This window comes from Chiloscyllium plagiosum, unplaced genomic scaffold (assembly GCF_037043375.1).
Source record: "Chiloscyllium plagiosum isolate Xiang-an unplaced genomic scaffold, Cpla_swu_hap1 HiC_scaffold_17, whole genome shotgun sequence".
NCBI lineage: Eukaryota > Metazoa > Chordata > Chondrichthyes > Orectolobiformes > Hemiscylliidae > Chiloscyllium > Chiloscyllium plagiosum.
Window position 1 is genome coordinate 61,574,448 of NW_028270155.1, and position 26,938 is coordinate 61,601,385.

The 26,938-nt window shown below is 48.7% G+C and overlaps 1 protein-coding gene across 1 annotated transcript in view; it reads left to right on the plus strand.

The window, feature by feature from the left end:
- The first annotated feature begins 1,079 nt into the window (after window positions 1-1,079).
- LOC148147368 (uncharacterized) overlaps window positions 1,080-26,938 on the plus strand; it is a 104,085-nt gene continuing 78,226 nt past the window's right edge. The window contains 3 exon segments of the mRNA XM_087995594.1: window positions 1,080-1,176; window positions 4,827-5,276; window positions 6,255-6,399. Coding sequence (XP_087851720.1) covers window positions 1,092-1,176; window positions 4,827-5,276; window positions 6,255-6,399 — 680 coding nt within the window. The 5' untranslated portion in view covers window positions 1,080-1,091.

Consider the following 26,938-nt stretch of genomic DNA (forward strand, 5'->3'; position numbering starts at 1 on the left):
CCCCAACTCCCAAACCCCAGCCCAAAACCCAATTTACATCAGTCATCCTGATTTCCAACCTAAACTCCTAATCTGAACTAATAACCTCTGACCTATTCCCAATTTCACAATTGACCCACTTACTCCAAATCTTCCCCCAAACCTATAAACCATATGTTGCCAGTAGCAGGTATGTCGGTTATGGTCTGGATAATCATGTGTGTTGTAAATTGATTATTAATCTATTTGCCCAGTAATTGTGGCTGGTCTGATTCCTGCCCTAAATATTCTGCAGTGGTGTACTTTGATTCTCTCTTTTCCATAACGTATGGTCCTGAAAGATTAAAAACATGAGGAGGATGAAGATTAGGGTTGTACGATGGCTGCAACATTATTGTGACTCCTTCCCTGCTCATCCTGAACCACCTGGGGAGGGGAAGGAGAGTATTTAAAACAGAGAATGATGGGTGGTAATGGGCAGGGGGATTAGCTTCACATCACCCAAACAAAGAGATGGTGGGCGGAGGGAGAGTGTCATTTGGGTGAATGCTGGAACAAATGTCACATTAACTCCCTGGGTCACAAGCTTTTCCACAGGAATACCCAAGCCAGCTCTGGGATTATTTGAAAACCTGAGGGAATTACAACCCAAATCTATATCTGAAGAATTGATGGAACATGACAATCAATTCAAATTGATTAATTCCAAACATTTCTGTTCACTTTTGAGCTCAGACTACCTGTATTTTTATTTCTGGTCTCTGATCTCCTCAGACCATGAACTAACAAGGACAGATGAGCTGCCCTCAGCCTCTATCAGTCCCTGTTTCACTTGGTCACTCACAGCTGAGTCCCAGCAGCCTGACAACTCCATCTGAGGTTTTCTCTCCAACAAAATCTCAATAATTTCCCCCAAAATTCACCGATCACGGTGATTTCAAATGGGAGCTACATCCTGTCAATTGGTGTCACTGGGTGTTGGGACAATGACAGGTCATCATTTAACTCCATGTAATTCTGCATGTTTTGGATGTAACCATCATTTGTGTGAACCTCACCCTGTGCTCTCATATTCACAATGTTGATTTTCCAGAGGAGGAACCCAGTGGAAGATGCCTCTCAAAACCAGCTCCTTTCACAGACTGATCAACTGTCACTGCCTTCTGTTATGTTTCTTCAGCTTTCACATTGGGAAAGGTAATTCATTTCTCAGCACTTCCTTTGTTTCACTTCTTTTAAATTCCCCAGTTTATTTTCAATGCTGTATGAGGCTGGTGATCCAGTCCGATGGATTGTGCATGTACCTCAGTGTGAACATTGGTCAGAGCTTTACTGTACAAACACGGTTAATAGAAGGTAAAGTAATAAATTAAGACAATTGCAGTGATAAAGGAATTAGCTGAATGTGGCAGTACGTAATGGTAATGACAAAGATGGGCAATCAACCTTTCACCTCTAACATCAGATTGTTATACCTGAGACCTTTCAGAGAGTAACACGGTTGACAAAAAGGAAAAACATGAATCTAAAATGGATGCAGGGGCCACCTGCCCAAAGGTTGGCAAGATTCATGAGACCCATTCGTATGAAACAATCTATCTACGGTGAAATTACCATTTTATTTGAAGAAATGTAATGAGCAACCATTCAGAGATTTTTACTCCCCATTTAGTACAGTTGTGTGTGTTGCTTTAATATTTTGGCAGATGCAAGAGTTATCAATCAATCAGACTGGTTGAAAAAAACAAAGGATCGCGACTCTAGAATACACACTGAACTGTATTTCAACAGCTGCTTTTCAGCATCAGGACTAAGAGAATGAAAAGTGAATTTGTGTAGCAAGAGCTGGAATTCTCTCTCCCCCTTTCTGTTTCTAACATTATCTCAGAAACAGCACCCAGTGAAAAAGTAAATTCGAGAAACAACTGTTCACCAAGAATTCAAAGATCTACAGATTCTGGTACTGTTGAGGATAAAAGTCACTAAACTCTGATTTCAGGTTAAGAGTTAACATCACAAGGAGTCTAAAGGTTCCTCAACTGCATGAACTTTATTCCTGTCTATTTTGAACTTTCTACCTCTGTGTATGTGTGTGTTAATTTTAATGATTGGTTCGAGAATTAAGTGAGTCATAAAAGTCCTCTTTTCATTCAAGAAAATCTTGATAATGGACTCCTTCATTTTGTAGTGATTGTAAATTTTGTTTTGATTGAAAGACCATGACTGTTTGCTGAACAAAATAGATAAATGTTTTGGCAGCTGAGTAATAGGAGTGAAAAAACAGGGAGTTGATTCCCTTCACACACCTGGTTATAACAACTTCAAAAGCAGAATAAAAAATTGGAAAAATACATTTATCCTCCTGAATCCTGAAACTTCCTCCAGTCAAAGTCCAATAAGCTCTCCAGCAGCAAAGTCATTCAGTTTGGTGAAAGGCCTCCTCAGTGAGCAGGATGTGACATGAGATTCTGTTCCTGACCTTCTTCCTTGCTGACAGGCTCAGGCTGAGGAAGGGAACAGACACGGCAGGAGGAGTGAATATTGTGAACTCTCTGAACATGCGATCCCCTTTCAGTGCAAAATCTCAGGCAAGCTCATTTCATCAAAGTTACAGATTAAACTCACAGTGTCACTTTGCTGTTCGGTTCTATCTATTGCCTTTACATTTCCTGATCCCTTTTCCAGGGTTCTGTTTTGGAAGAGCTATAACTTCCTCCATCTCAGTGTTGGCAAGATCAAAGCCTTTGACTGTGGCTTCATTTTATCACACAACTTGATAAGTTGGTGGAGGATTGAGGAAACAGGTCAAACAGTTATATATTTTCATGCGTATACAAGGACAGCGAGTCAGATCATGAAATGTAAAATCAACTCTCCTGGGTTACAGCCAACTCCCAGCTTTATACAACATATTACAACATTATTTATGACACAGACACTGTGTGTTCTTAACCCAAAGATGGATGAATGTTGCTGATAATATGGCTCCTGTGATTCAAGCTGCGTGTATACATCCGTGATTCCTGTTTGCTTGGGATGATTAAAACTTTATCCCTAACTAACTGAAATTTATTCAACCCCTTCACCTGACCACACACATTTATTCACCTGCTCCTCAATTCACCCTGTCTCCGTGACATCAGGAGGGAAAAGAAATTGTTCCCCAACTCAGTGTCCCATTTACCTCTGATTTGAGGTTCTGAACCCACATCCTCCCCATCACAAAGACTCCCTGTGTACACATCTGTAATGTCCTCATTTCTGCTCTGACCTCATATCATTTGTAGCTGATCCTCGTTCTCATCTCTTTGACAGCTCCATCCTCCTGAATCTCCTCGTCTGCCTCCCCCCTGAGACCTTGTGTTAACCTGCGTTCACCCTGTTGATGTCTGTTTGAATTTTATATGTCTGGAGGAGACCCCTGTTATGATCGCAGCTGATGTTATAACTGGATAAGTCAGAGCTCAAACTCAAATCCAGCTTGATAGATCACATCACGTGAAGGGGATCGAATTGGCTGAAGATTGGCATTTGAAATGGTGGGCACACCTGGAGGAGGCCAAGATGGATCATCCACTTGGCAGTTCTGGCTGAAGGTTGCTGTGAATGCTTCAGACGTATGTTTTGAGCTGATGTGCTGGCCTCTTCCATCATTGAGGTTGGGGAGGTTTGTGGAGGCTCCTCTTCCTCCAGTGAGTTAATGGTCCACCATTAATCATGACTGGGTGTGGCTGGACTGCAGAGCTTCAATCAGTTCCATTGGCTGTGGGATTGCTCGGCTCTGTCTGTCAGTTGCTGCTTATGTTGTTTGGTATGTAAGTAGTCCTCCTTCACCACCTCACCTTCAAGTATGCCTGGTGCTGCTCTTGGCATGACCTCCTGCAGTCTCCATTGAACCCAGATTGATTCCCTGGCTTGATGGTACTGGTTGAGTGGGGGATATGCCGGGCCGTCACTTTGCGGATTGTGCTGTAGTGCAATTCTGCTGCTCTTGATGACCCTCAGTGCCTCATGGATGCCCAGTCTTGAGTTGCTAGATCTGTTCGAACTCTGTCCCATTTAGCACAGTGATAGTGCCACACACACACGGGAGGTAATTCTCAATGTGAAGGCGGGACTTTGTCTCCACAGGGACTGTGTGCTGCTCACTCTTCCTGATACTGTCATGGGCAGATGCATATGTAGCTCCCAATATTGTGCCCTTGCCCCCCTCAGTGCTTCCTCCAAGTGCTGTTTAATATGGAGCAGTCCCAATTCATCAGCCGATGGGTGGATGGTCCATGGTTATTGGCAGGAGGTTTCTTTGCCCAAGTTTAACCTGATGCCATGAGACATCACTGGGAGTTCATAACATTTTAGCCTTTTTATCTGCTCCCCTTTTCGCTATTTGCTGAGCCCCATTCAAAAGTGGTTTGTTCACTCACAAGCATTGGTTAGATTCAAAACGTGGAGACGTGGATTGGTGGCATCGGTTGTGAGCTTTTGATGATAAACTTCTCTGTAATTAGTTTCAGTGGTCTGGCAAAACATGACTCCATCTTTATATAATCCTGACCAATAAAAATGTTTTAATATTTTAACCTGCGTTTTATGAATACCAATGAGACCTTACAACGGCATCAAAGTTTTGTTTGCGAACCCTCCAGTGAAGGGCCTTGGACCATTTTATTCCTCTGAAGGTGCTATGAAAATAGAAGTTGTTGTTGTTACTGATGATCAATTCCTGATTATGCAATTGGTGTGGGATTTCCCTCAATTTTCCAGCAAATTCACAGTATTGATTTAATAAGCCTCTGAGAAAATTTCTCAGGTGTTGATTAATGCTTACCTTGTGATTGTATTTGCAGCAATAGTTGGTGCTGAGTTTACAGTTTGTGGATACCTGAACAGTCACATTAATAAATCTCATCACTACATTGGCCCAGACCCATGTTCATTGAAAGTGTCTGTAAAGAAAACAGGCTTAGAAATAGAAGCTCATCTCATTGGGAATGGTTCATCTTCCTGGACACAAGATCCTGCAGCACCTACACCTGCAGCTTCATCAGAAATCTGCATCACCTGGAAAGGATCCGTTGGCCAACTCTACATAACCCGTGGTGATATTGGAAAGTCGTATCCAACTGCCATGTCCACTGGAGGGAAATGTTGTCAACATTTCACTCTCACCAATAGCAGTTCACACAAGAGTTCACCGTTGCTGAGAGACATTATTTACATAAATCAGTCAGACTTCAGTCCAGTTCACATGGAAAATGCTTCTTATTTGGAATTTACTGGATCTGAAGGAGCATGTGGTGAGTAGAAGAATAACTGACACATTGTGAATCACAGATATGTGACTTTATGACTCTATTTATCACAGATAAAGAACAAAATAGAAACATAGGCCCAGGGTTTCTCTTTTTCTCCTACAACCACAGGACGAGGAAAGTGTGAATGGGGGGTGTGTGCTGCTCCCTGTCTTCAGAGATGTCCCCAGTCAATGGGGAGGGGGAGATGGGAGGCCCGGGCTATATTATGGAGCACCAGATCAACACTAAAAACAACACCTTGATTCTGTCAATAATGTTAATTGTACATCGCAACACAATTAATTTCATGACCTGCTTAATGAAAAGGATCGATGGCTTTAAACCCAGGTTGTGGAATATGCATTTCTTTAAGCTTTAGAGTATATTTCTCACAGGTAAACTACTCCCAGTATTACAGGAATATTAGTTCCTGTCCAGCTAGATTTGGCAATGTCTGTTCTAACCAGATTCAATTGTAATCTAATAAAACTGAAAGGTTTTTGATGAATTAGATGATTAATAATAATCACAGCAGATGTGAAGTTTTCAGCAATTTATCAGGATCCACATTAAGAGTTTAATGTTCGCGATGCTCTATCAGGACCACAAGTGATTTACTTTCCCAATCCCAAGCTTCCTTTCTCCTTTCCTTGTATTGTTCCTGTTTCTGATGCAGTACCTTTCACTCGGGAGAAAGATCTGGCTGGACATCATTGAGTTGCCACGTACATGCAGTTTCCCTCTCCCCAGATACTGCAGGCCTGCTGGGTAGTTCCAGCATTTCCTGTTAGTGTTTCACAATTTTAATTGTACTGTTCAGGATAGAATTTGACACAAAGATGGAGATGTGTGTACAGAAAGTCCTTTTAACATTACACTGCAATTTGCAAACATATACATAACATCTCAAAGTTTGAAATATTTTCCTGATATTGAGATGTTGAGTTTCCCTCTTCTTTCTCACTGTCCCTTTCCTATTAGAATCACCATTCGCTGATTTCATAAATCAGAAAAACAAATTGACTGACCTCACAAGGAAAGGACAATTGAAACTAAATGATGCTCGCTATGCAATGTTACTGACCAACAGGATCCTGGGGCAATGTGATGGGAACATTTCAGTCAGGTAAGTGCTGACAACTTGAAGTTGAAAAAATGTTTAAAAGTTGATGTGGTGAGGGGACACATTTTAAACGTATTTTATCCAAGGATTAAACAGATCCACTGCCAGGTTTTGGTTCCTTCCTGCTTCAGTAACATGTCTGCGAGGAGTGTTCGTCTAGTTTGAAGGTTTCTGATAAGTGAATAAAATTTGTTGTGTAAAATGCACTGCTGCTTTTTTCAACTTCAATCTTTTGTCTTACCAGTAAAATTCCTGAAATGCTAAAGTGCATTTTGATGTGTGCTTAGTTCAAACATTTTAATTAAAAATGAGCCTGAACAGTGTATTCTGCCATTTCATACAAACTGACACATTTTGTACTGACTGGATACTGCCAGACTCTCTGGCCTGTGGTGCTTTTTAGCAGCAGAGGGAGAGGCAGGAAGGGACGCCCGCCCCATAGTTAGCATCACACCGAAGCAGTTTGGGAAGGGTGTCCCACAGTCAGCATTGCACTGAAGCAGTCTGGGCCGCTTCTCGGCCTTTTGGCTCGGAATATGTGTAGTCCCTGAGGACCAGAGGAAGAGATTCTACTCGAGTGCTGCAGGTTCAGCGCGGCAGACGTGTACTGGCTGGGGAGATACCACGGGGGTCATGTTGCGAGTCATCAGAGCTAATGGAGATCATCGCTGGACCGTGATAGGATGTTGGAGGTTTATTTGGTTATGCTGACCTGCTCTTGGTGGATCTTCATGCTGGCTTCGGCCTAATGCCAATTCAGGTACTCGCAGCCCAGGCCAGGGCATTCGCAACACAGTCAGGGTGTCTGTGAAGAAGGTGGAGGAGTGCACACTGGTCGATCGGACGGTGTTTATTAAGAAGATTTTGCTGGAGTGCTGTGGGTTCGATGCAGCGGACGTGTACTGCCTGCAGGATTTCCCTGGGGCAAGCTATTTTGACGTGACCTTCAGGAGCATGAAGAATTGTGAGCAGTTCCTGAAGGTATTCAAGGAGAAGGAAGGGGAACCTCTGTTCTCCATCTTGTCGGTGGTCCCGTTGTAGTCCCCTGTGCAGAGGAGTCGGGTTGTTACAATCCATATGTACAACCCCCACATCCCAGCAGCAGATGTCCTGACCTTCCTGAGAAGGTACGTCCAGGTCGAGGGAGAAAGCACCGATGTGGTCGTTCCTTTCGGGATCTGGACCAGCAAGCGGCAGATCAGGGTAACCCTGAGGGTCGATGCCAGTGGGAACATCCTCCACCCACCCACCAGCTTTGCCATCGGAGGAAGCAGAGGTTACCTGACATACGCAGGGCAGCCAAAAGTGTACCGAACCTGCGGGAGGTCAGGCCACATGGCGACGGATTGTAAGGTGACCGTCTGCCGAAACTGCAAGCAGGAAGGCCACCCGACCAAGGAATGTAAGGAGGCCAAGAACTGTAATCTGTGCGGAGAGGCGGGCCACATGTACAAGGCCTGCCCAAGACGAGGGGCCGCCACCTACGCACAGATGGCCGGATGTGGCAACACGAACTGCAGACCGCCCAAGACCAGCAAGGTACCACAAACCAGCACGGGAACGGTGTCTGGAGGCACCCAGAAGGAAGGGCAGGCTGTAACGGAGCAGACGGCAGACAGCGGGGAGGTGCAGCAGCCGATCCAAGCTCCTTCAGGACAGACGGAGGAAATGGAAGAGGAGGGAACAAAGGAGGCAGAGGATTGGATTACTGTCAAAAGCAGGAAGAGGAAACCTCGCCAGACCCCCAAAGCCACCCAGCGAAGGGGGAAGCGACACCTACACGACGAGGATACAGGCAATTTTTCCGACGGTGAGGACGGGCGCAAGGAGTGTCGTCACCAGAGGAAGAGACAGAGCGCCGCGGGGAAAAGGAGGGCAGCACCGCCCAAGCAGGAAAAGACCATCCCTCTGAGGGGACGGGTAAAGGCCTCCCCCCACCCGGTGAGAACCATGAGGTACCCACCGGCCCACAGCTCCAGGTAACGTCCTGTGACAGCCCCGCAGTCAGACAGAGAACTGGACGGTGCGGACCCTGGGCCCGACCCGAAGACACCAGAGCGGGGAAATGGCCCCAGCGTGGAGCCGGACAGCTACCTCAGCCCTGGGAGGGTCCAGCAATTTGCCGTCACCACGGGGATGCACACAGCTACCCCAGAGAGGCAAGACCAGCAGCAAATGGACACTGGTAACCTCACAAACTGTTAAAATGGGAATAAAAATTGCCAGTATCAATGTGCATAGCATCAAATCGGCTACGCGATGTGTTTCTACGATGGCCTTCCTGGCCAACGTTAAAGCCGACGTCCTGTTTCTGCAGGAGTGTGGGATACCGCACCTCAGCAGCTACAGGAGATGGTCGAGCTTGCGGGCCCATGGGCTGTCAGTTTGGTCGGGGGGCAACGATAGCCGCGCCTCCGGCCTGGGTATCCTGTTGCGGGGAGGCAACTTCACCATCTCTGAGGTTAAGGAGATGGGCGGGCGCCTCCTCGTCACCGACGTCATGTACAGGAATGCTCCCCTGAGACTGATTAATGTGTCTGCCCCAGTGGGTCAGAGTGAACGGTTGGCCGTCCTGCAGCAGCTTCCACTGTTGCTGGCTACGTCCAGGCCGGTCATTCTGGCCGGAGACTTCAACTGTATCATTGATGCAGGTGGACAATCCGGCGGGGGGGGACAGTAAACTGGCTGCCACGTCCAGAGCCCTGATGGACACGGTAAAAGATGCCAAGCTTCACAACGTCTTCAGCGCCCCTGCAGACGGAGCGCAGCGTAGATACACCTGGTCACGGGCAGACGGGTCTATCCACTCAAGGATAGATTACCTGTTTGTGTCCCGAACGCTCTCGGTCAGATCCACCGACGTCAAGCTGGTGTTCTTCTCTGACCACTGCCTCCTGCTGGCCGACTGTCACCTACAGGACGAGCAGCGGGCTGGTAAGGGAACGTGGAAGATGAACACAAAGCTGTTGACCCTGGGAAACATTGAGGAGCTCAAGAGGTACTACGCAGGTTGGAGAACCGTGAAGCCCCTCTTTGAGTCCCCAGCGGACTGGTGGGAAACAGTAAAAGGGAACATCAAGACGTTCTTCATCCTCAAAGGTGTTCAGGAGGTGAGAGAGAGGCGGGGAAAACTGTCCCAGCTCCAGGAAAGTATGCAGAACCTGCTCCTGCTGCAGACAATGGGGGTGGATGTCACGGAGGACCTCGAGGAGGTGAAGGGCCAGCAAGCCTCACTCTTTACCTCAGAGGCCTCCAAGATAATCGTCCGGTCCAGGGTCCGCTCGGTGGAGCAGGACGGGACGTGCTCACGTATCTTCTTCCGGAAGGTGGACAAAGAGAGCTCAGTGCTCAGCAGCCTGAAGGAAGAAGATGGCTCGGTAACGTCATCTCAGGCTTGTCCTGAGGATCAGTAAATCCTTCTATGCCAGTCTGTATGACGCAACGCCGACCGACAGCACGGCCTCCCTGTCGTTCCTGTCCTCTATCACGGAGGTCTTAGATGACACAACACGGGAGAGGCTGGACCAGCCGCTATCTCTGGACGAGCTGACCAAGGCCCTCGAGTCCTTCGAAAAGAATAAAACTCTCGGAAGCAACGACTTACCGGTCGAGCTCTATTCCGCTCTGTGGGACTTGATTGGCCAGGACCTGCTGGAGGTGTATGTCAGTATGCTTCGGGCAGGTACCATGAGTGAATCCATGAGGAAAGGCATCATCACCCTCATCTACAAGGGGAGAGGGAAGAAATCAGAAATTGGAGACCAATCTCACTATTGAATGCGGATTACAAAATTTTATCAAAGGTTATCGCCAACCGGGTCAAGTCTGCTCTGGGGTCGGTGATTCACCCTGACCAAACCTGTGCTGTACCGGGCAGGAAGATCGCTGAGAGTCTCGCACTCCTCAGGGATACAATCGCCTACGTGCAGGACAGAGGGTTGGACACCTGCCTGATCAGCCTGGACCAGGAGAAAGCCTTTGACAGGATATCACACACGTATATGAGGGATGTTCTCTCCAAAATGGGCTTTGGGGAGGGAATCTGCAATTGGATCAGACTGCTCTACACCAACATTGTCAGTGCAGTCTCAATCAATTGGTGGGAATCAGATAGCTTCCCAGTCAGATCTGGAGTCAGGCAGGGCTGCCCTCTCTCTCCTGTCTTGTTTGTGTGCTGCATAGAGCCATTTGCTGAGTCCATCAGGAAGGATGCGAGCCTGAGAGGGGTGACTATTCCTGGCAGCGGGGGCCTGCAGGTTAAGGCCTCCCTGTACACGGATGACATCGCCGTTTTCTGCTCCACTGTCCTTGCGCAGACTCATGTGCATATGTGACCAGTTCGAACAGGCCTCAGGGGCCAAGGTAAACCGAGGCAAGAGCGAGGCCATGCTCTTTGGGAAGCTGGATTCTGGGTTATCCAAGATGGAGGATGGGAAAAATTTCTGGCTGTAAGAGCTGCTCCTTTTTTTTGAGGTATTTAGGTGTTGGATGTGATTTCCTCGAATTCCAGGAGCAGCAATTACTGTTTTATACGCTGTTGCATTGTTTTGGAATTTTTAAAAAAAAAGTCAAAACAACAGCAGATTAAAAGGGAGAAGAGCAGACAAAGGAAGCACATGGTGAGGACAGTGCAGGAGAGAGAGAGAGAGAGAGAGACTGAGAGAGAGAACCTGCACAGTTACTGCCTTTGCTGTTTGAATTCGTGTGTGGCTGGACATCGGAGTGCATCTGGGAAAATTAACAAACAGGGAAATTCACAACTAATCTTGGAGGAACTATTGGGCAAAGTTCACAACACAGAAGCAGATAAGTTAATTGTTGTTTTAAGTCTGTCCAAGAGAAAGGCTGCAGTAGTGAGTATAGTGGATTCAATCTTGATTATATGTTTTTGGAGATAAGTCTCTTGATTAAACTTATTTTTTAAGTCATAGCTATTAATTTAACCTTGCGCAGTGTTTGTAGAGGAATAAGACGGTGTTATTTTCTGGGTCTGTAGATTGTGAAGGAGCCTTTGCAGTGATATGTACTTCTTGTCAGATGTGGGAGTTTAAAGCGAGTTTAAGGGTTACTGTGGATTTTATCTGCCATTAAGGCTGTTGGATGCGAATCTTATCAGATCGAGTGGATCGGTTGGAGAGACAGATAGAAGCGATAAGGAATTTGCAACAGCAACACTATGTGATGGATGGCAGTTATAGGAAGGGGGGGAAAGTCTCAGATACAGTCACATAGATGGGTTAACTCCAGGAAGGGTGAGAGAGGTCGGCACCTAGGGCAGGAGTCTTTTGTGGATATACCCATTTCAAACAGGTATGCTGTTTTGGAAAATGTAGGGGGTGATGGATTCTCAGGGGAATGTAGCACGAACAGCCAGGTTTCTGGTACTGAGACTGGCTCTAATGCAACGAGGGGTACGTTGGCTTCCAAGAGATCAATTGTGTTAGGGGATTCTGTAGTCAGATGTATAGACAGACGTTTCTGTGTCCAACAGAGAAAAAGCAGAATGGTGTGTTGTTTCCCTGGTGCCAGGATCAAGGATGTCTCAGAGAGAGTGCAGATGGGGGAGAGGGGCCAGCAGGAGGTCATTGTCCACATTGGAATCAATGACATTGGAAGGGAAAAGGTTGAGACTCTGAAGGGAGATTACAGAGAGTTAGTCAGAAATGTAAAAAGGAGGTCCTCAAGGGTAGTAATATCTGGATTACTCCTGGTGCTACGAGCTAGTGAGGGCAGGAATAGGAGGATAGAGCAGATGAATGCATGGCTGAGGAGCTGGTGTATGGGAGAAGGATTCACATTTTTGGATCATTGGAATCTCTTTTGGGGTAGAAGTGACCTGTACAAGAAGGACAGATTGCACCTAAATTGGAAGGGGACTAATATACTGACAGGGAAATTTGCTAGAACTGCTTGGGAGGCTTTAAACTAGTAAGGTGGGGGGGTGGGACCCAGGGAGATAGTGAGGAAAGAGATCGATCTGAGACCGGTACAGTTGAGAACAGAAGTGAGTCAAACAGTCAGGGCAGGCAGGGACAAGGTAGGACTAATAAATTAAACTGCATTTATTTCAATGTGAGGTAGGACTAATCAATTAAACTGCATTTATTTCAATGGGAAGGCAGATGAACTCAGGGCATGGTTAGAAACATGGGACTGGGATATCATAGTAATTACGGAAACATGGCTCAGGGATGGGCAGGACTGGCAGCTTAATATTCCAGGATACAAATGCTACAGGAAGGATAGAAAGGGAGGCAAGAGAGGAGGGGGAGTGGTATTTTTGATAAGGGATAGCATTACAGCTGTGCTGAGGGAGGATATTCCTGGAAATACATCCAGGGAAGTTATTTGGGTGGAGCTGAGAAATTAGAAAGTGATGATCACCTTATTGGGATTGTATTATAGACCCCCCATTAGTCAGAGGGAAACTGAGAAATAAACTTGTAAGGAGATCTCAGCTGTCTGTAAGAATAATAGGGTAGTTATGGTCAGGGATTTTAACTTTCCAAACATTGACTGGGACTGCCATAGTGTTAAAGGTTTAGATGGAGAGGAATTTCTGAAGTGTGTACAAGACAATTTTCTGATTCAGTATGTGGATGTACCTACTAGAGAAGGTGCAAAACTTACCTACTCTTGGGAAATAAGGCAGGGCAAGTGACTGAGGTGACAGTGGGGGAGCACTTTGGGGCCAGCGACCATAATTCTGTTTGGTTTAAAATAGTGATGGAAAAGGATATACCAGATCTAAAAGTTGAATTCCTAAATTGGAGAAAGGCCAATTTTGCCGGTATTAGGCAAAAACTTTCAAAGCTGAGTGGAGGCAGATGTTCGCAGGTAAAGGGACGGCTGGAAAATGGGAAGCCTTCAGAAATGAGATAACAAGAATCCAGAGAAAGTATATTCCTGTCAGGGTGAAAGGGAAGGCTGGTAGGTAGCGGGAATGCTGGATGACTAAAGAAATTGAGGGTTTGATTAAGAAAAAGAAGGAAGCATAAGTCAGGTATAGACAGGATGGATCGAGTGAATCCTTAGAAGAGTATAAAGGAAGTAGGAGTATACTTAAGAGGGAAATCAGGAGGGCAAAACGGGGACATGAGATAGCTTTGGCAAATAGAATTAGGGAGAATCCAAAGGGTTTTTAGAAATATATTAAGGACAAAAGGGTAACTAGGGAGAGAATAGGGCCCCTCAAAGATCAGCAAGGCGGCCTTTGTGTGGAGCCACAGAAAATGGGGGAGATATTAAATAATATTTTGCATCAGTATTTACTGTGGAAAAGGATATAGAAGATAAAGACTTTAGGGAAATAGATGGTGACATCTTGCAAAATGTCCAGATTATAGCTGAGGAAGTGCTGGATGTCTTGAATCGGTTAAAACTGGATAAATCCCCAGGACCTGATCAGATGTACCTGAGAACTCTGTGGGAAGCTAGAGAGGTGATTGCTGGGCCTCTTGCTGAGATATTTGTACCATCGATAGTCACAGGTGCCGGAAGACTGGAGGTTGGCAAACGTGGTGCCACTGTTTCAGAAGTTGTGGTTCTGTTCGCCGAGCTGGGAATTTGTGTTGCAGACGTTTCGTCCCCTGTCTAGGTGACATCCTCAATGCTTGGGAGCCTCCTGTGAAGCGCTTCTGTGATGTTTCCTCCGGCATCTATTGTGGTTTGTACCTGCCGCTTCCGGTTGTCAGTTCCAGCTGTCTGCTGCAGTGGCTGGTATATTGGGTCCAGGTCGATGTGCTTATTGATTGAATCTGTGGATGAGTGCCATGCCTCTAGGAATTCACTGGCTGTTCTCTGTTTGGCTTGTCCTATAATAGTAGTGTTGTCCCAGCTCAACTCATGTTGCTTGTCATCTGAGTGTGTGGCTACTAAGGATAGCTGGTCATGTCGTTTTGTAGCTAGTTGATGTTCATGGATATGGATCGTTAGCTGTCTTCCTGTTTGTCCTATGTAATGTTTTGTGCAGTCCTTGCATGGGATTTTGTATACTACGTTGGTTTTGCTCATGCTGGGTATCGGGTCCTTTGTCCTGGTGAGTTGTTGTCTGAGAGTGGCTGTTGGTTTGTGTGCTGTTATGAGTCCTAGTGGTCGCAGTAGTCTGGCTGTCAGTTCAGAAATGTTCTTGATGTATGGTAGTGTGGCTAGTCCTTTGGGTTGTGGCATGTCCTCGTTCTGTTGTCTTTCCCTTAGGCATCTGTTGATGAAATTGCAGGGATACCCGTTTTTGGCGAATACATTGTAGAGGTGTTCCTCTTCCTCTTTTTGCAGTTCTGGTGTACTGCAGTGTGTTGTGGCCCTTTTGAACAGTGTCTTGATGCAACTTCTTTTGTGTGTGTTGGGGTGGTTGCTTTCGTAGTTTAGGACTTGGTCTGTGTGTGTGGCTTTCCTGTATACCTTTGTGGTGAATTCTCCATTAGGTGTTCTCTGTACCATCATGTCTAGGAATGGGAGTTGGTTGTCCTTTTCTTCCTCTCTAGTGAATCGGATTCCTGTGAGTGTGGAGTTGATGATCTGGTGTGTGTTCTCTATTTCTGTGTTTTTAATGATTACAAAGGTGTCAACCACATATCTGACCCAGAGTTTGGGTTTAATTTGCGGCAAGACTGTTTGTTCTAACCTTTGCATTACCACTTTTGCTATGAGTCCAAAGATGGGTGAGGAGGAAGTGAGGTCTGCAGATGCTGGAGATCAGAGCTGGAAATGTGTTGCTGGAAAAGCGCAGCAGGTCAGGCAGCATCCAGGGAATAGGAGAATCGACGTTTCGGGCATAAGCCCTTCTTCAGGAATGGAAAGCCCATGGGTGTGCCGTTGGTTTGTTCATATATTTGGTTGTTGAATGTGAAGTGTGTTGTGAGGCACAGGTCCAGTAGTTTGAGTATGCCGTCTTTGTTGATAGGTTCCCCGTCTTGTTGTCTGTTCTGTATGTCCAGCAGATTGGCTATTGTTTCTCTGACTAGGGTTTTGTCGATAGAGGTGAACAGTGCCGTTACATCGAATGAGACCATGGTTTCTTCCTTGTCTATGTGTATATTTCTGATGATGTCCAAGAATTCCTGTGGGGATTGTATAAAGTGTCTGGATCCGCTAATCAGGTGTTTCAGTTTCTGCTGTAGTTCTTTAGCCAGTTTGTGTGATGGTGTCCCTGGTAGTGATACTATGGGTTGAGTGGGATGTTTAGTTTGTACACTTTAGGTTTGGCATACAATCTGGGAGTGTTGTTGCTTTCAGGTTTCATTCTCTGTAGGTCAACCCTGGTTACCTGTCCGTTTTTTTGTAGGTTCCTCAGTGTGTTGTTTATCCTATTGGTGATAACAACGAGCGCCCGAGCTATAAATCTTCTCCCAAACTTTGAACTGTTTAAGAAGGGCGGTAAAGACAAGCCAGAGAACTATAGACCGGTGAGCCTGACCGTGGTGGTGGGCACGTTGTTGGAGGGAATCCTGAGGGACAGGATGTACATGTCTTTGGAAAGGCAAGGACTGATTTGGGATAGTCAACATGGCATTGTGTGTGGGAAATCATGTCTCACAAACTTGATTGAGCTTTTTGAAGAAGTAACAAAGAAGATTGACGAGGGCAGAGCAGTGATCTATATGGACTTCAATAAGGTGCTCGACAAGGTTCCCCATGGGAGACTGATTAGCAAAGTTAGATCTCACGGAATACAGGGAGAACTCACCATTTGGTACAGAGCTGGTTCAAAGGTCGAAGACAGACAGAGGGTGGTGGGGGAGGGTTGTTTTTCAGATTGTAGGCCTGTGGCCAGGGGAGTGCCTCAAGGATCGGTGCTGGGTCCTCTACTTTTTGTCATTTATGTAAATGATTTGGATGTGAGCATAAGAGGTACAGTTAGTAAGTTTGCAGATGACACCAAAATTGGAGGTGTAGTGGACAGCGAAGAGGGTTACCTCCGATTACAACAGGATCTGGACCAGATGGGCCAATGGGCTGAGAAGTGACAGATGGAGTTTATTTCAGATAAATGAGAGGTGCTGCATTTTGGGAAAGCAAATCTTAGCAAGACCTATACGCTTAATGGTAAGGTCCTGGGGAGTGTTGCTGAACAAAGAGACCTTGGAGTGCAGGTTCATTGCTCCTTGAAAGTGGAATCGCAGGTAGATAAGATAGTGAAGAAGGTGTTTGGTGTGCTTTCCTTTATTGGTCAGAGTATTGAGTACAGGAGTTTGGAGGTCATGTTGCGGCTGTACAGGACATTGGTTAGGCCACTGTTGGAATATTGCATGCAATTCTGGTCTCCTTCCTATCAGAAAGATGTTGTGAAACTTTGAAAGGATTCAGAAAAGATTTACAAGGATGTTGCTTGCCAGTGTTGGAGGATTTGAGCTATAGGGAGAGGCTGAACAGGCTGGGGCTGTTTTCCCTGGAGTGTCGGAGGCTGAGGGGTGACCTTATAGAGGTTTACAAAATTGAGGGGCATGGATAGGATAAATAGACAAAGTCTTTTCCCTGGGATGGGGGAGTCCAGAACTAGAGGGCATAGGTTTAGGGTGAGAGGGGAAAAAGGTATAAAAGAGACCTAAGGGGCAACTTTTTCATGCAGAGGGTGGTACGTGTATGGAATGAGCTGCCAGAGGATGTGGTGGAGGCTGGTACAATTGCAACATTTAAGAGGCATTTGAATGGGTATATGAATAGGAAGGGTTTGGAGGGATATGGGCCGGGTGCTGGCTGGTGGGACTAGATTGGGTTGGGATGTCTGGTCGGAGTGGATGGGTTGGACCGAAGGGACTGTTTCCATGCTGTACATCTCTATCCTGAAGGTACTGGATATTTGATTGGGGGGTGCTGGGGCGTTCGCCAAGTCTTGGGAGCATATCAGCAAAGCGAGGCAGAAACTGGGCAGATGGAAGCTATGGTCGCTCTCCATCGCAGGAAAAAACTTGGTCATTAGGTGTGAGGCACTGTCATTGCTGTTATGCATGGCATAGGTCTGGCCTATTCCCAGAACCTATGCCGCTGCACTCACCCAGGCCATCTTCCAATTTATATGGAGATCAAAGATGGACCGAGTCCGAAGGGACTTGCTGTATAAAGATCTGGGCAACGGGGAAAAAAATACACCTAATGCCACCCTAACCCTAATGGCCACCTTTGTGTGTGGCTGCATCAAGCTGTGTGTGGATCCCCGGTATACAAACACCAAGTGTCACTGCGTGCTGAGGAATTTAGCAGATTATTAAAAACCCAGTCAATCACACTATCCAATGCTTTGGAGGTATAGGACCAGGAAAAATTGAACAGTTGAGGAAGAACTGCCAAAAGACCAAGAGGTGTAGGCTGCCAGTCAGAACTAAGGACCTGTCTAGAGAAGGAGTTTGCACAGAGAAAAACCTCAAACAGACCTGGAGAGCAAATCTACCGAGGAAGATATAAAGAGAAGATTCGACCGCTGGCTGGTTTGAAATTTGAATATTTCAGTAAATCTTAATCAGGGGTTTTATCAGACTAGTATTATAGAAGGGAAAGTGAAAGATGGTTAGAGGAAGGAGTTGTAAATAGTTGTTAATTATTCTGTTATACTTTGAGAAATAAGTTGTTAGTTTGTACTTTAACTAGTTCTTGACCTCTCAAATTTTCACAGATTACTGCACGGGATCAATCTTTTCTGTGTTGCTGGTTTAAATTGAGCAGGAGGGTTTGCCCCATGTCGTAACACAAGGGAATAATGCTGTGGTCCAGAGAATAAGAACCTGAAACAATCAATGTTATTGGTTTTACAGACAATCTAAGGGTCTAATTAAACGCAGAAATTCATGGGAGTAGATCTCAATGCCGTGGTGTGCTCCTCCTGCTCTGTGGGGAAAGTGGGACCAGAACATGTGCAGGAAGTGGCTCCAGCTGCAGCTACTGGAAGGGAGCCTGGGTTTCAGAGCTGGAGCAGAGACTGGGGACACTGTGGAGCATCTGGGAGGCTGAGGGTATTGTGGAGGGAGATGGTCACACCGCAGGCTCAGATGTGAGAAAGTGAATGGATGACCACTGAGCAGAGTCACAGAACGATGCAGCAAGTGCAGGAATCCCCTATGGATATCCCCCTGTAAAACACATAGACCCACAATGGATCCTGCTGGGGGTAATGGCCTCTCAGAGGAATGTAATGACCCTAAAATCTGTTGCACCATGGTTGGCTCTGCAGAACTGGAGAGGAAGGATGAACAGCCAATGGTTGTAGAGTACATTGATGTCAACAACATAGGTTACAAAAAGAAATGAGGACATAAAAGCAGAATGTAGGGAGTTAGGCAGCAAGTTACAAAGGAAACTCACAAAGGTAGTGATCTCAGGATTGATCCCAATGCCATGTGCAAGTCAGAGTAGAAATAGCAGGACACATCAGATCAATATGTGGCTGGAGAGATGGTATGAAGGGGAGGGTGTCAGATTACTGGGGCATTGGGGGGAGTTCTGGGGGTGGTGGGACGAGTACAGTCTGGATGGTATACACTTGTGTGGGACTGGTACTGATGTCGTGCTGGGAGTATTTCCCAGTCTGGATGGGGAGGATTCAAACTGAAATAGCAGGGGGATGGGAACCTATCCAGGGAGACAGAGTGGGAAGCCAGGACAAAAACAAAAGATACAACAGACAAAAGGGAATAGGAGGTCAGGGAACATTGCTGGTTAAAGAGCAATTTACGCAATAGTTAGGAAGGATATTGACTCCAATGAAATGGAATCTCTTTGAATAGAGCTTAGAAACACCAATGGGACATAAACCAACACTGGAAGTTGTATATAGACCAACAATCTATCGTGGTAATGTAGGCATGAAACAGGAAATCATAGAAACAGATACATGGTAATTCAGGGTAATTTTAATCTGCAGATAGATCGGGCAAATCAAACCAGTACCAATGCTGTAGGAAGAGGAATTCCAGTGCGTTTGCGAGATGATTTTCTGGATCAATGTGTTGATGAATGAAATAGAGGATAGGGCATCCTAGACTGAGTATTGTGTAGTGAGAAAGGAATGATTGCAAATGTTGATGTCAAAGGCCCCTTGGGAAAGACTGGCCATAGTATGATACAGTTCCTTATTCAGTTGGAGAGAAACAGTGATTGAAGACAAATGTATATCCGTTACAATCTGAAAAAGGGAAGGTATAATGGGGCACAAAGAGATGGCAGAACATTTACATACATAGTTTAGTCTGATTTTCATAAATAACATTTGAAAAATGTTGAGGGAATCAGAATCTAGTGAGAGGGAGGAACTGAAGGAAAACAATTGGAGAAATTGATGGGATTAAAGACCAATAACTGCCCAGGGCCTGACAATCTCCATCCTGGAGTACTTAAGGAAGTGGCCTGAGAAATAGGTGGTCATCTTTCAGAATTCTCTCGACTCTGGAACAGTCCCAATAGATTGGAGGGTCATTAATTTAACTCACTATTTTAGAAAAAGAGCAAACAGGGATTTATAGAGTAGCTAGCCTGTCAACAGTAGTTAGGAAAACGCTCAAGTCTTTTTTGAAAGATTTAATAGCAGTGCACTTAGAAAGCAGTGAGATGATTGGACAGTCATTTCATGCTTGGCAAATTCATGGTAAAGTAGACTAGTTAAGGGGTATCTAGTGGATGTGATTTATTTAGATTCTCAGAAGGCTTTCGATAAGGTCTCACAGAAAAGATTAATGTAAATTAAAGTGTGTGGGTTTGGTGGTAGTGCACTGTCATCGATAGAGAGCTGGTTGGCAGACAGGAAACAAAGAGCAGGAATCAATCCGTCTTTTTCTTAGTGACAGGCAGTAAGTAGTGGTGCTTGGGTCCCAGTTATTCACAATATATATTCATGATGTAGATGAGGGGACAAACAGCCAGGATCATACTGAATGGTAGATCAGACTCGAAGGGCCGATTGGCCTACTCCTGCTCCTATTCTGTGAAACCTTGCCATTTTCAATTCAAACTACACTGAACAATAAAACACAAAGACTGTCACCAAATGGTTTTCACTTTGGGGATGAACACTTTGATTGTGTTGCCCTCCCAGGGGCAATTGTGTTCATCATGAATCAGTGTATTCAGTAATGGCACCCATCTGGAATCCAATTACAATTCACTGGCACCTCGATCCTCTTGCAAGAATAAACGCGAAATATTAGAACATAGAACAGTACAGCATAGTAACGGACCCTTCGGCCCACAATGTTGTGCTTAACCCAACGCCAAATTATACTGATCCCTTCTGCCTGCCCATGGTCCATATCCCTCCATTCCTTGTATATTCATGTGCTTATCGAAAAGTCCCTTAAACACCACTATCGTATCTGCCTCCAACCCCACCCACCCCAGCCCGGCAGCATGTTCCAGACTCCTACCACTCTCTGTGTAAAATACTTACCCCTCACACCTCTTTTGAACTTGCCCCTGCTCACGTTAAATGCATGTCCTCTAGGATTAGACATTTCAACTCTGGGAAAAAGTATTCTGACTGTCAATCCAATCTGTGCATCTCACCATTTTATAGACTTCCATCGAGTCTCCCCTCAGCCTCTGCTGCTCCAGAGAAAACAACCTGAGTATGTCTACTCTCTCCCTCTCGCTCAGACCCTCTAACCCAGGCAGCATCCTGGTAAGCCTCTTCTGCACCCTGTCCAAAGCCTCCACATCAGCCATCCTGTAATCTGCTGACCAGAACTGAATGCAGTACTCGAAATGTGGCCAAATCAAATTATTATAAAGGTGCAACTTGACATCCTGAATCAATAAAGGCAAGTATTCCAGATGCCTTCTTTACCACCGTATCTACTTGGGTGGCCACTTTCAGGGAGCTATGGACTTGAACCTGAGACCCTTCAATATATCAATGCTGTTCAGGATCCTGCCATTAACTATATACTTTTCCTTAACATCTGATCACCCAAAGTATATCACCTCACACTTACCCAGCTTAAACTCCATTGAACATTTCTCCACTCTTATTTTTTAAAAAACTGTGATAATTCCCTGTTTATTTATTTTTTATTAACCCCCACACTACCGCCTAACTGCAGTAGTGCTTATTTTTTTCCCCAGCACCCATGGTGTGTGTGTGCAGGTGTAAGACACAGTGAGAGACACAAAGTGTACGAATCTTTATTCAATTTCCACCGCCAGGAAGATAGGAAAACACCCGAGTGTCCAGTGACAAGCGACAAGCACTGCCCTTCACATCAAAGAGCAGTACTGTGTGATCAAACAGTGAAGGGGAGGGTAGGGACTAAATCAAAATAGAGTTGGAGGGAGAAATAATACACTCCACTCCCTGTGGTGCCCACCTCTCCCTGAACAACTCCAGGGTGTTGGTTGACACCACGTGCTCCTTCTCCAAGGACACCCAGGCCCTAACGTAACTGCGGAAGAGGGGCAGGCAGTCGGCCCTAACGACCCCCTCCACGGCCCGCTGCCTCGACCTGTTGATGGCCAGTTTGGCCAGGCCCAGGAGCAGACCCACGAGGGAGGTCTTCAGACCTGCCCTCCCTCCTCCGTACCGAGTGCCCGAAGATCAGGAGCGTGGGACTGAAGTGCAACCAAAAGTAGAGGAGGATTTTGAGAAAATCAAAAAAAAAAAAAGATTGCAGCCAAAAACAGAGGAGAAGGTTTTTAAGGAAATCAAAAAGGGAGTGCAAACGCCCACACCCAATATACACGTGGTCCACGGACTCCACAGCGCCACAGAACAAGCAGTTGGGCTGGGAGTCCGTGAACCACCGCAATCTGCGGTTGCAGGGGACTGCTGCGTGCAGCACCCTCCACCCCAGATCCCCGAGAGAAAGGGGGAGGACTCCCGTGTAGAGAGCCCTCCACTGGGGATCCCCACCGCCCGGTGGCAAATGGGCACGCCAAGGCGGTGGATGAGGGAGAAGAGGTGGACGGTGTGCAGCAGCAGTCTGTACAGGGCCCTCCTTTTTACCCCCTGAAAGGGAACAAAATTAAAATTCCGGAGGCGGCTCAGGTTGTGGGGCACAGGCTCCCGCGGGAAGTACGGGACCTTGGGGCCAATGTGAAATTCCGTCCGAGCTGGGGTGAGCCCGGACGGGATCCCACCGCACACCTGAGCGTCCTCCAACTGGTGCACTACGTCGGGTCCGAGCACCGCCGTTTTAAGGCGTCGGATGGCGGTGGCCACGTACTGGACGTCTACCGCTGCCCTGCCTGCTATGTCCTGCAGCAGCGTCCAGCCCAGGCCCCCGGCACCCAGCACGTCCCCGACCCTGGTCACCCTCGCCGCCGCGGCCCTCCCCTCCGACAGCCACTCGACCCCGCGAGTACGGAGGTGCGGATTCCTGAGCAACAGCTCCCCGACGACAGCCGCTACTCCAGCCGGAGGGTAGGTGCGACGCGATTCGACCATGTTCCAGACAGTGATCAGGTCCTGGTAAAAGACAGGCAGCGTCTTGAGGGCGATCTCCAAACCGTCACGGTCGACGAACAGGAGCTGCGTGTCGTAGTTGAGGTTACGCACCTGGTGGAAAAAATACGTCGCCAGGGCGCACCACCTAGGAGGAGGCTCGACGTAAAGGTATCGCCGCAAGGTCTGAAGGCGGAAGGTCGCGACCTGGGTGCGGACGCACACCAGTGACTGACCGCCCTCCTCAATAGGGAGATTCAGAACCTGCGCGGCGACACAGTGCATCTTTTTGTCCCAGAAGAAATCGACCAACGTTCTCTGGATGTCAGCGACAAAGCCAGGAGGAGGGACCAAAGTGACCAGCTGGTACCACAGCATGGCAGCCACCAGCTGGTTTATGACCAGCACTCGACTCCTGTAAGATAGCACTCGGAGTAGTCCTGTCCAGCGGCCTAGGCGAGCAGAGACTTCGGCCTCCAGCTCCTGCCAGTTGGAGGGCCAGGATTCCTCAGCCGGGCTCAGGTAGACCCCCAGGTAGAGGAGATGGGTGGTACTCCAGCTGAACCCCCGTAACTCCTCCGGCAGAGAGTCCACCCGCCACGGGCCGACCACTAGTCCGGAACATTTGGCCCAGTTGATCCTGGCGGAAGACGCTGCCGAGTACACGGCCTGGCACTCGCACATCCTCCCCAGGTCAGCAGAGTTGGTGAAAGTGAGGAGCACATAGTCGGCGTAGGCCGAGAGGACCACCCCCGTGCCTGCGCCGCGCAGAACCAGCCCCGACAACCTCCTCCGCAAGAGGCGCAGGAAAGGCTCCACGCACAGGGAATACAGCTGGCCGGACAGGGGGCAGCCTTGACGCACTCCTCTCCCGAAGCGAAGGGGCACCGTCAAGGACCCGTTAACCTTAACCAGACACTCTGCGGCGGCGTACAAAAGTCGGATCCGGGCGACAAACTGCGTCCCGAACCCGAATGCCCGCAGAGTCCCGAGCAGGTACTCGTGATCGACCCTGTCGAACGCCTTCTCCTGGTCGAGACAGGAAGGCGCTCGGCAGACCAGCCGTCAACAGAAATGGATCAGGTCCCGGACCAGGTGGACGTTATAGTGTATCCTCCGGCCCGGGACCATGTAGGACTGGTCCGGGTGAATCATGTGGGCCAGCACCGAGGCCAGGCGAGAAGACAACACCCTGGCGAAGATTTTGTAGTCTGTGCTGAGGAGGGAGACCGGACGCCAGTTCTTCAAAGAACGAAGGTCCCCCTTCTTTGGCAGCAGGACTATAACCGCCCTGCGCCAAGAAAGGGGCAGCTCTCTGGCATTTAGACACTCCCCCGGACCTTTGCGTAGTCGCTCCCCAGGACGTCCCAGAACGCCCTGAAGAACTCCACAGTCAGCCCGTCCAGCTCCGGGGACTTGCCCCTCGAGAGCGCCGCTCAGCTCCTCTAAAGTGACGGGAGCGTCGAGCCTTCCGGTGCCCTCCAGGCTGAGCTGCGGCAGGTCCTCTCAGAACTCTGCGAGCATCCTCGCTGGACGGATCCGGAGAGAACAGAGGCGTGTAATAGTTTCGGACGTGGGCCCTGATCCCCTCCAGATCCGAGACGAGGGACCCGTCTTCGGCCAGCAGCACAAGGAGCTGCTGACGGGTGCCACGCCTTTTTTCCAGCGAGTAGAAGTGGGAGCCATGGTCCAGGTCCTGGAGGAGCTGGATCCGCGACCTCACATATGCGCCCCGAGCCCCGACCAGCTGCAGGTCCTGGAGCACGGCCTTCTCTTCGTACGCCTCGCACAGGGCCGGGCCCACACGGGCTGACCGAGGCGTGACTCCAGGTCAAGCATCTCCCTCTCCAACTCCCCGATCCTGGATTTCCGCCTCTTCGTCGACCCCCTCGCGTACTCCTGACAGAAGACGCGGACGTGAGCCTTGCCCACGTCCCACCATAGCCTCGGAGGGGAAACGTCCCCGCTTCCTTCTCCAGCCGGCCCAGAAACGACGAAACGAGTCCCGGAACCGCTCGTCTTCCAGCAGCAGGTTGTTAAAGTGCCAGTACGCGAAGCCGAGCCTGGCGCCGAACGGAAGGAGTTCCGCCCAACCCAGGTGATGGTCCATGCACGACACCTGCCGCGTGGAGGCCTTCGGAAAACAGGAGGCGTACGCCCGCAAAATGTACAGGCGGTTGATTCTGGACGCTCTGACACCAGGCCTCACGAAGGTGAAGGCAATGGAGTCAGAATGGAGATTCCACCAGACGCCCACCAGGTCGAAGGACTTGACCAAGTCCCCCAACCTCTTCCCCGACGCCCAGCCAGTGCGGGCACTGCCGTGGTCCCTGTCCTCAAGGATGCAGTTAAAATCTCCCCAGAGGATGACGCACTGGCTCTCGTCGATGGAGGCGAGATGAGCGGACACTTCTCCGAAGAAGCTTGCTTGCCTCGGCCCGGCCAGGGGAGCGTAGACATTGACCGTGCCCCCCAGTCGAACCGTCAGGTGAAGCAAACGGCCTGGCACTGGCTCCCTGACCCCCAAGATCTCCGGCTGAAAATGCAGGGCCAACAGGATGGCCACCCTGCCAGATCTGCGGGTGAGGTGACTCATGTAGACCCCCCACCCCTCGCCACTCCAGGAGCCAGGAGGCTTCGTCTCCCGGGGTAGTGTGGGTTTCTTGCAGGAGGCACACCGCATACCTCCCGTCCCGAAGGACCGAGAGGGTCTGGAATCTGCGCTGTGACTCCCTGCTGCCGTTGATGTTGAGGCTGGCTATAGTCGTCTCCATGTCGGAAGCTTTGTGCAACCACCACCAGTACAATTAACAAACTTGTATATATATTTACAGGGAGGATGAGGGAGGGGCACTGGAGTCCCTCACCCTCACCAGGAGTGCCCCCAGGAAGTTCCCAACTCACTTTCACTCGTTCACGTCGAGCCCAGGCGCCTGGCGGGCAGCTTGGACCGACCAGTAAACTCTCTCAAAGGAGCACCAGCGGTCGAGCGCCAGTTGGGCTCTATCCCGGCGACTCAGTTTCCTCGACAAACTCCCAGAGTTCCTCGAGGGGGAGATTGGTGGGGGGCACCTGGGACTCAAAAACATCACTGCAGACAGAGTCCACGTCATCCCCAGTGTCCGCCACCGATCCTGAACCCTCCTCCAGGAGGTCGCCCTCGGTCACAAACCCTCCCCCACCCAGAGGATGGGGGCTGGTCCAGCACCACCAACTGGCCTCAAACCCCCAGCGACCCCACCCCCAGGGTCACCAGCAGTACCTTTCCTCAGTACACCCCTTCCCAGAACACCCCAAGTTCAGGTCGTCAGGCAGCAGAGGCTCAGGGCCCCTCTCCTCTCCCGACACCAGGACACCTGGCTCCTCAGGGAAAAGGTCATCCCCCAGGGCCAAGGCCACCAGAAAAACAGTCTGGGAGAGAGGAGCAAGGATAACACCTTCCTCCCCACCACCACTCAACGACCTAGCAGAGGGTTCCCCATTGTCACCCGCACCACAGCCAGTGTGGTTATTAAAATCCTCCCTAGGGGCCAGAGGAGTTTATGGCAACAGAAGGTCACACCGTAGCCCCTGGGGGTTCAGGCAGGTCAGGCCACGGTGCAGGACAATCAAAAGGCACTGTAGGCCCATCCCATGGTGAGGTGTAGCACTACTGGAGTATCACTCCTCTCCAAGGGCTAGCACCACGTCCCCAGGCAGACAGGAGGGAATTTATGGGTCTTCCCCTCCCTGCCCACCTTGGTGGTCATGGGACCCAAGGTCCCTCCCCCCTAGCCTTTACTGGAATGCGATTGGCTGGGGGAAGACAGGGGGCGTGGCCAGGGTCAGCTATGTCACTTCCTGCCCTGTCCCTGGTTTATCAGGTGATGGTGGGCGGGACTGGGGCTGAGTTCCTTCTCCGGGGCCCAGAGACATGGTTGCTGCAGGAGGTGAGGTAGCAGTGGTTCACCCCAGGTTAGTGCCAGGTCTCAGGTTCAGTGGCCCCCGGGTCCAGGTGTTGAAGCCCCAGGGGTTTCTGTATTGGGGTGGGGGTTGGGTGTGGGGTCAGGGTTCCCGTGCCGGGGTGACACGGGCACGGCTGCAGGGGCATTGTTGTGCTGGGGTGGGGCAGGTTGTGGGAAAGGTGTTGGGGAAGGGGATAGGGTGGTCTCCCCGTGGGTGGGCCTGATGCGTTGCGTCTTC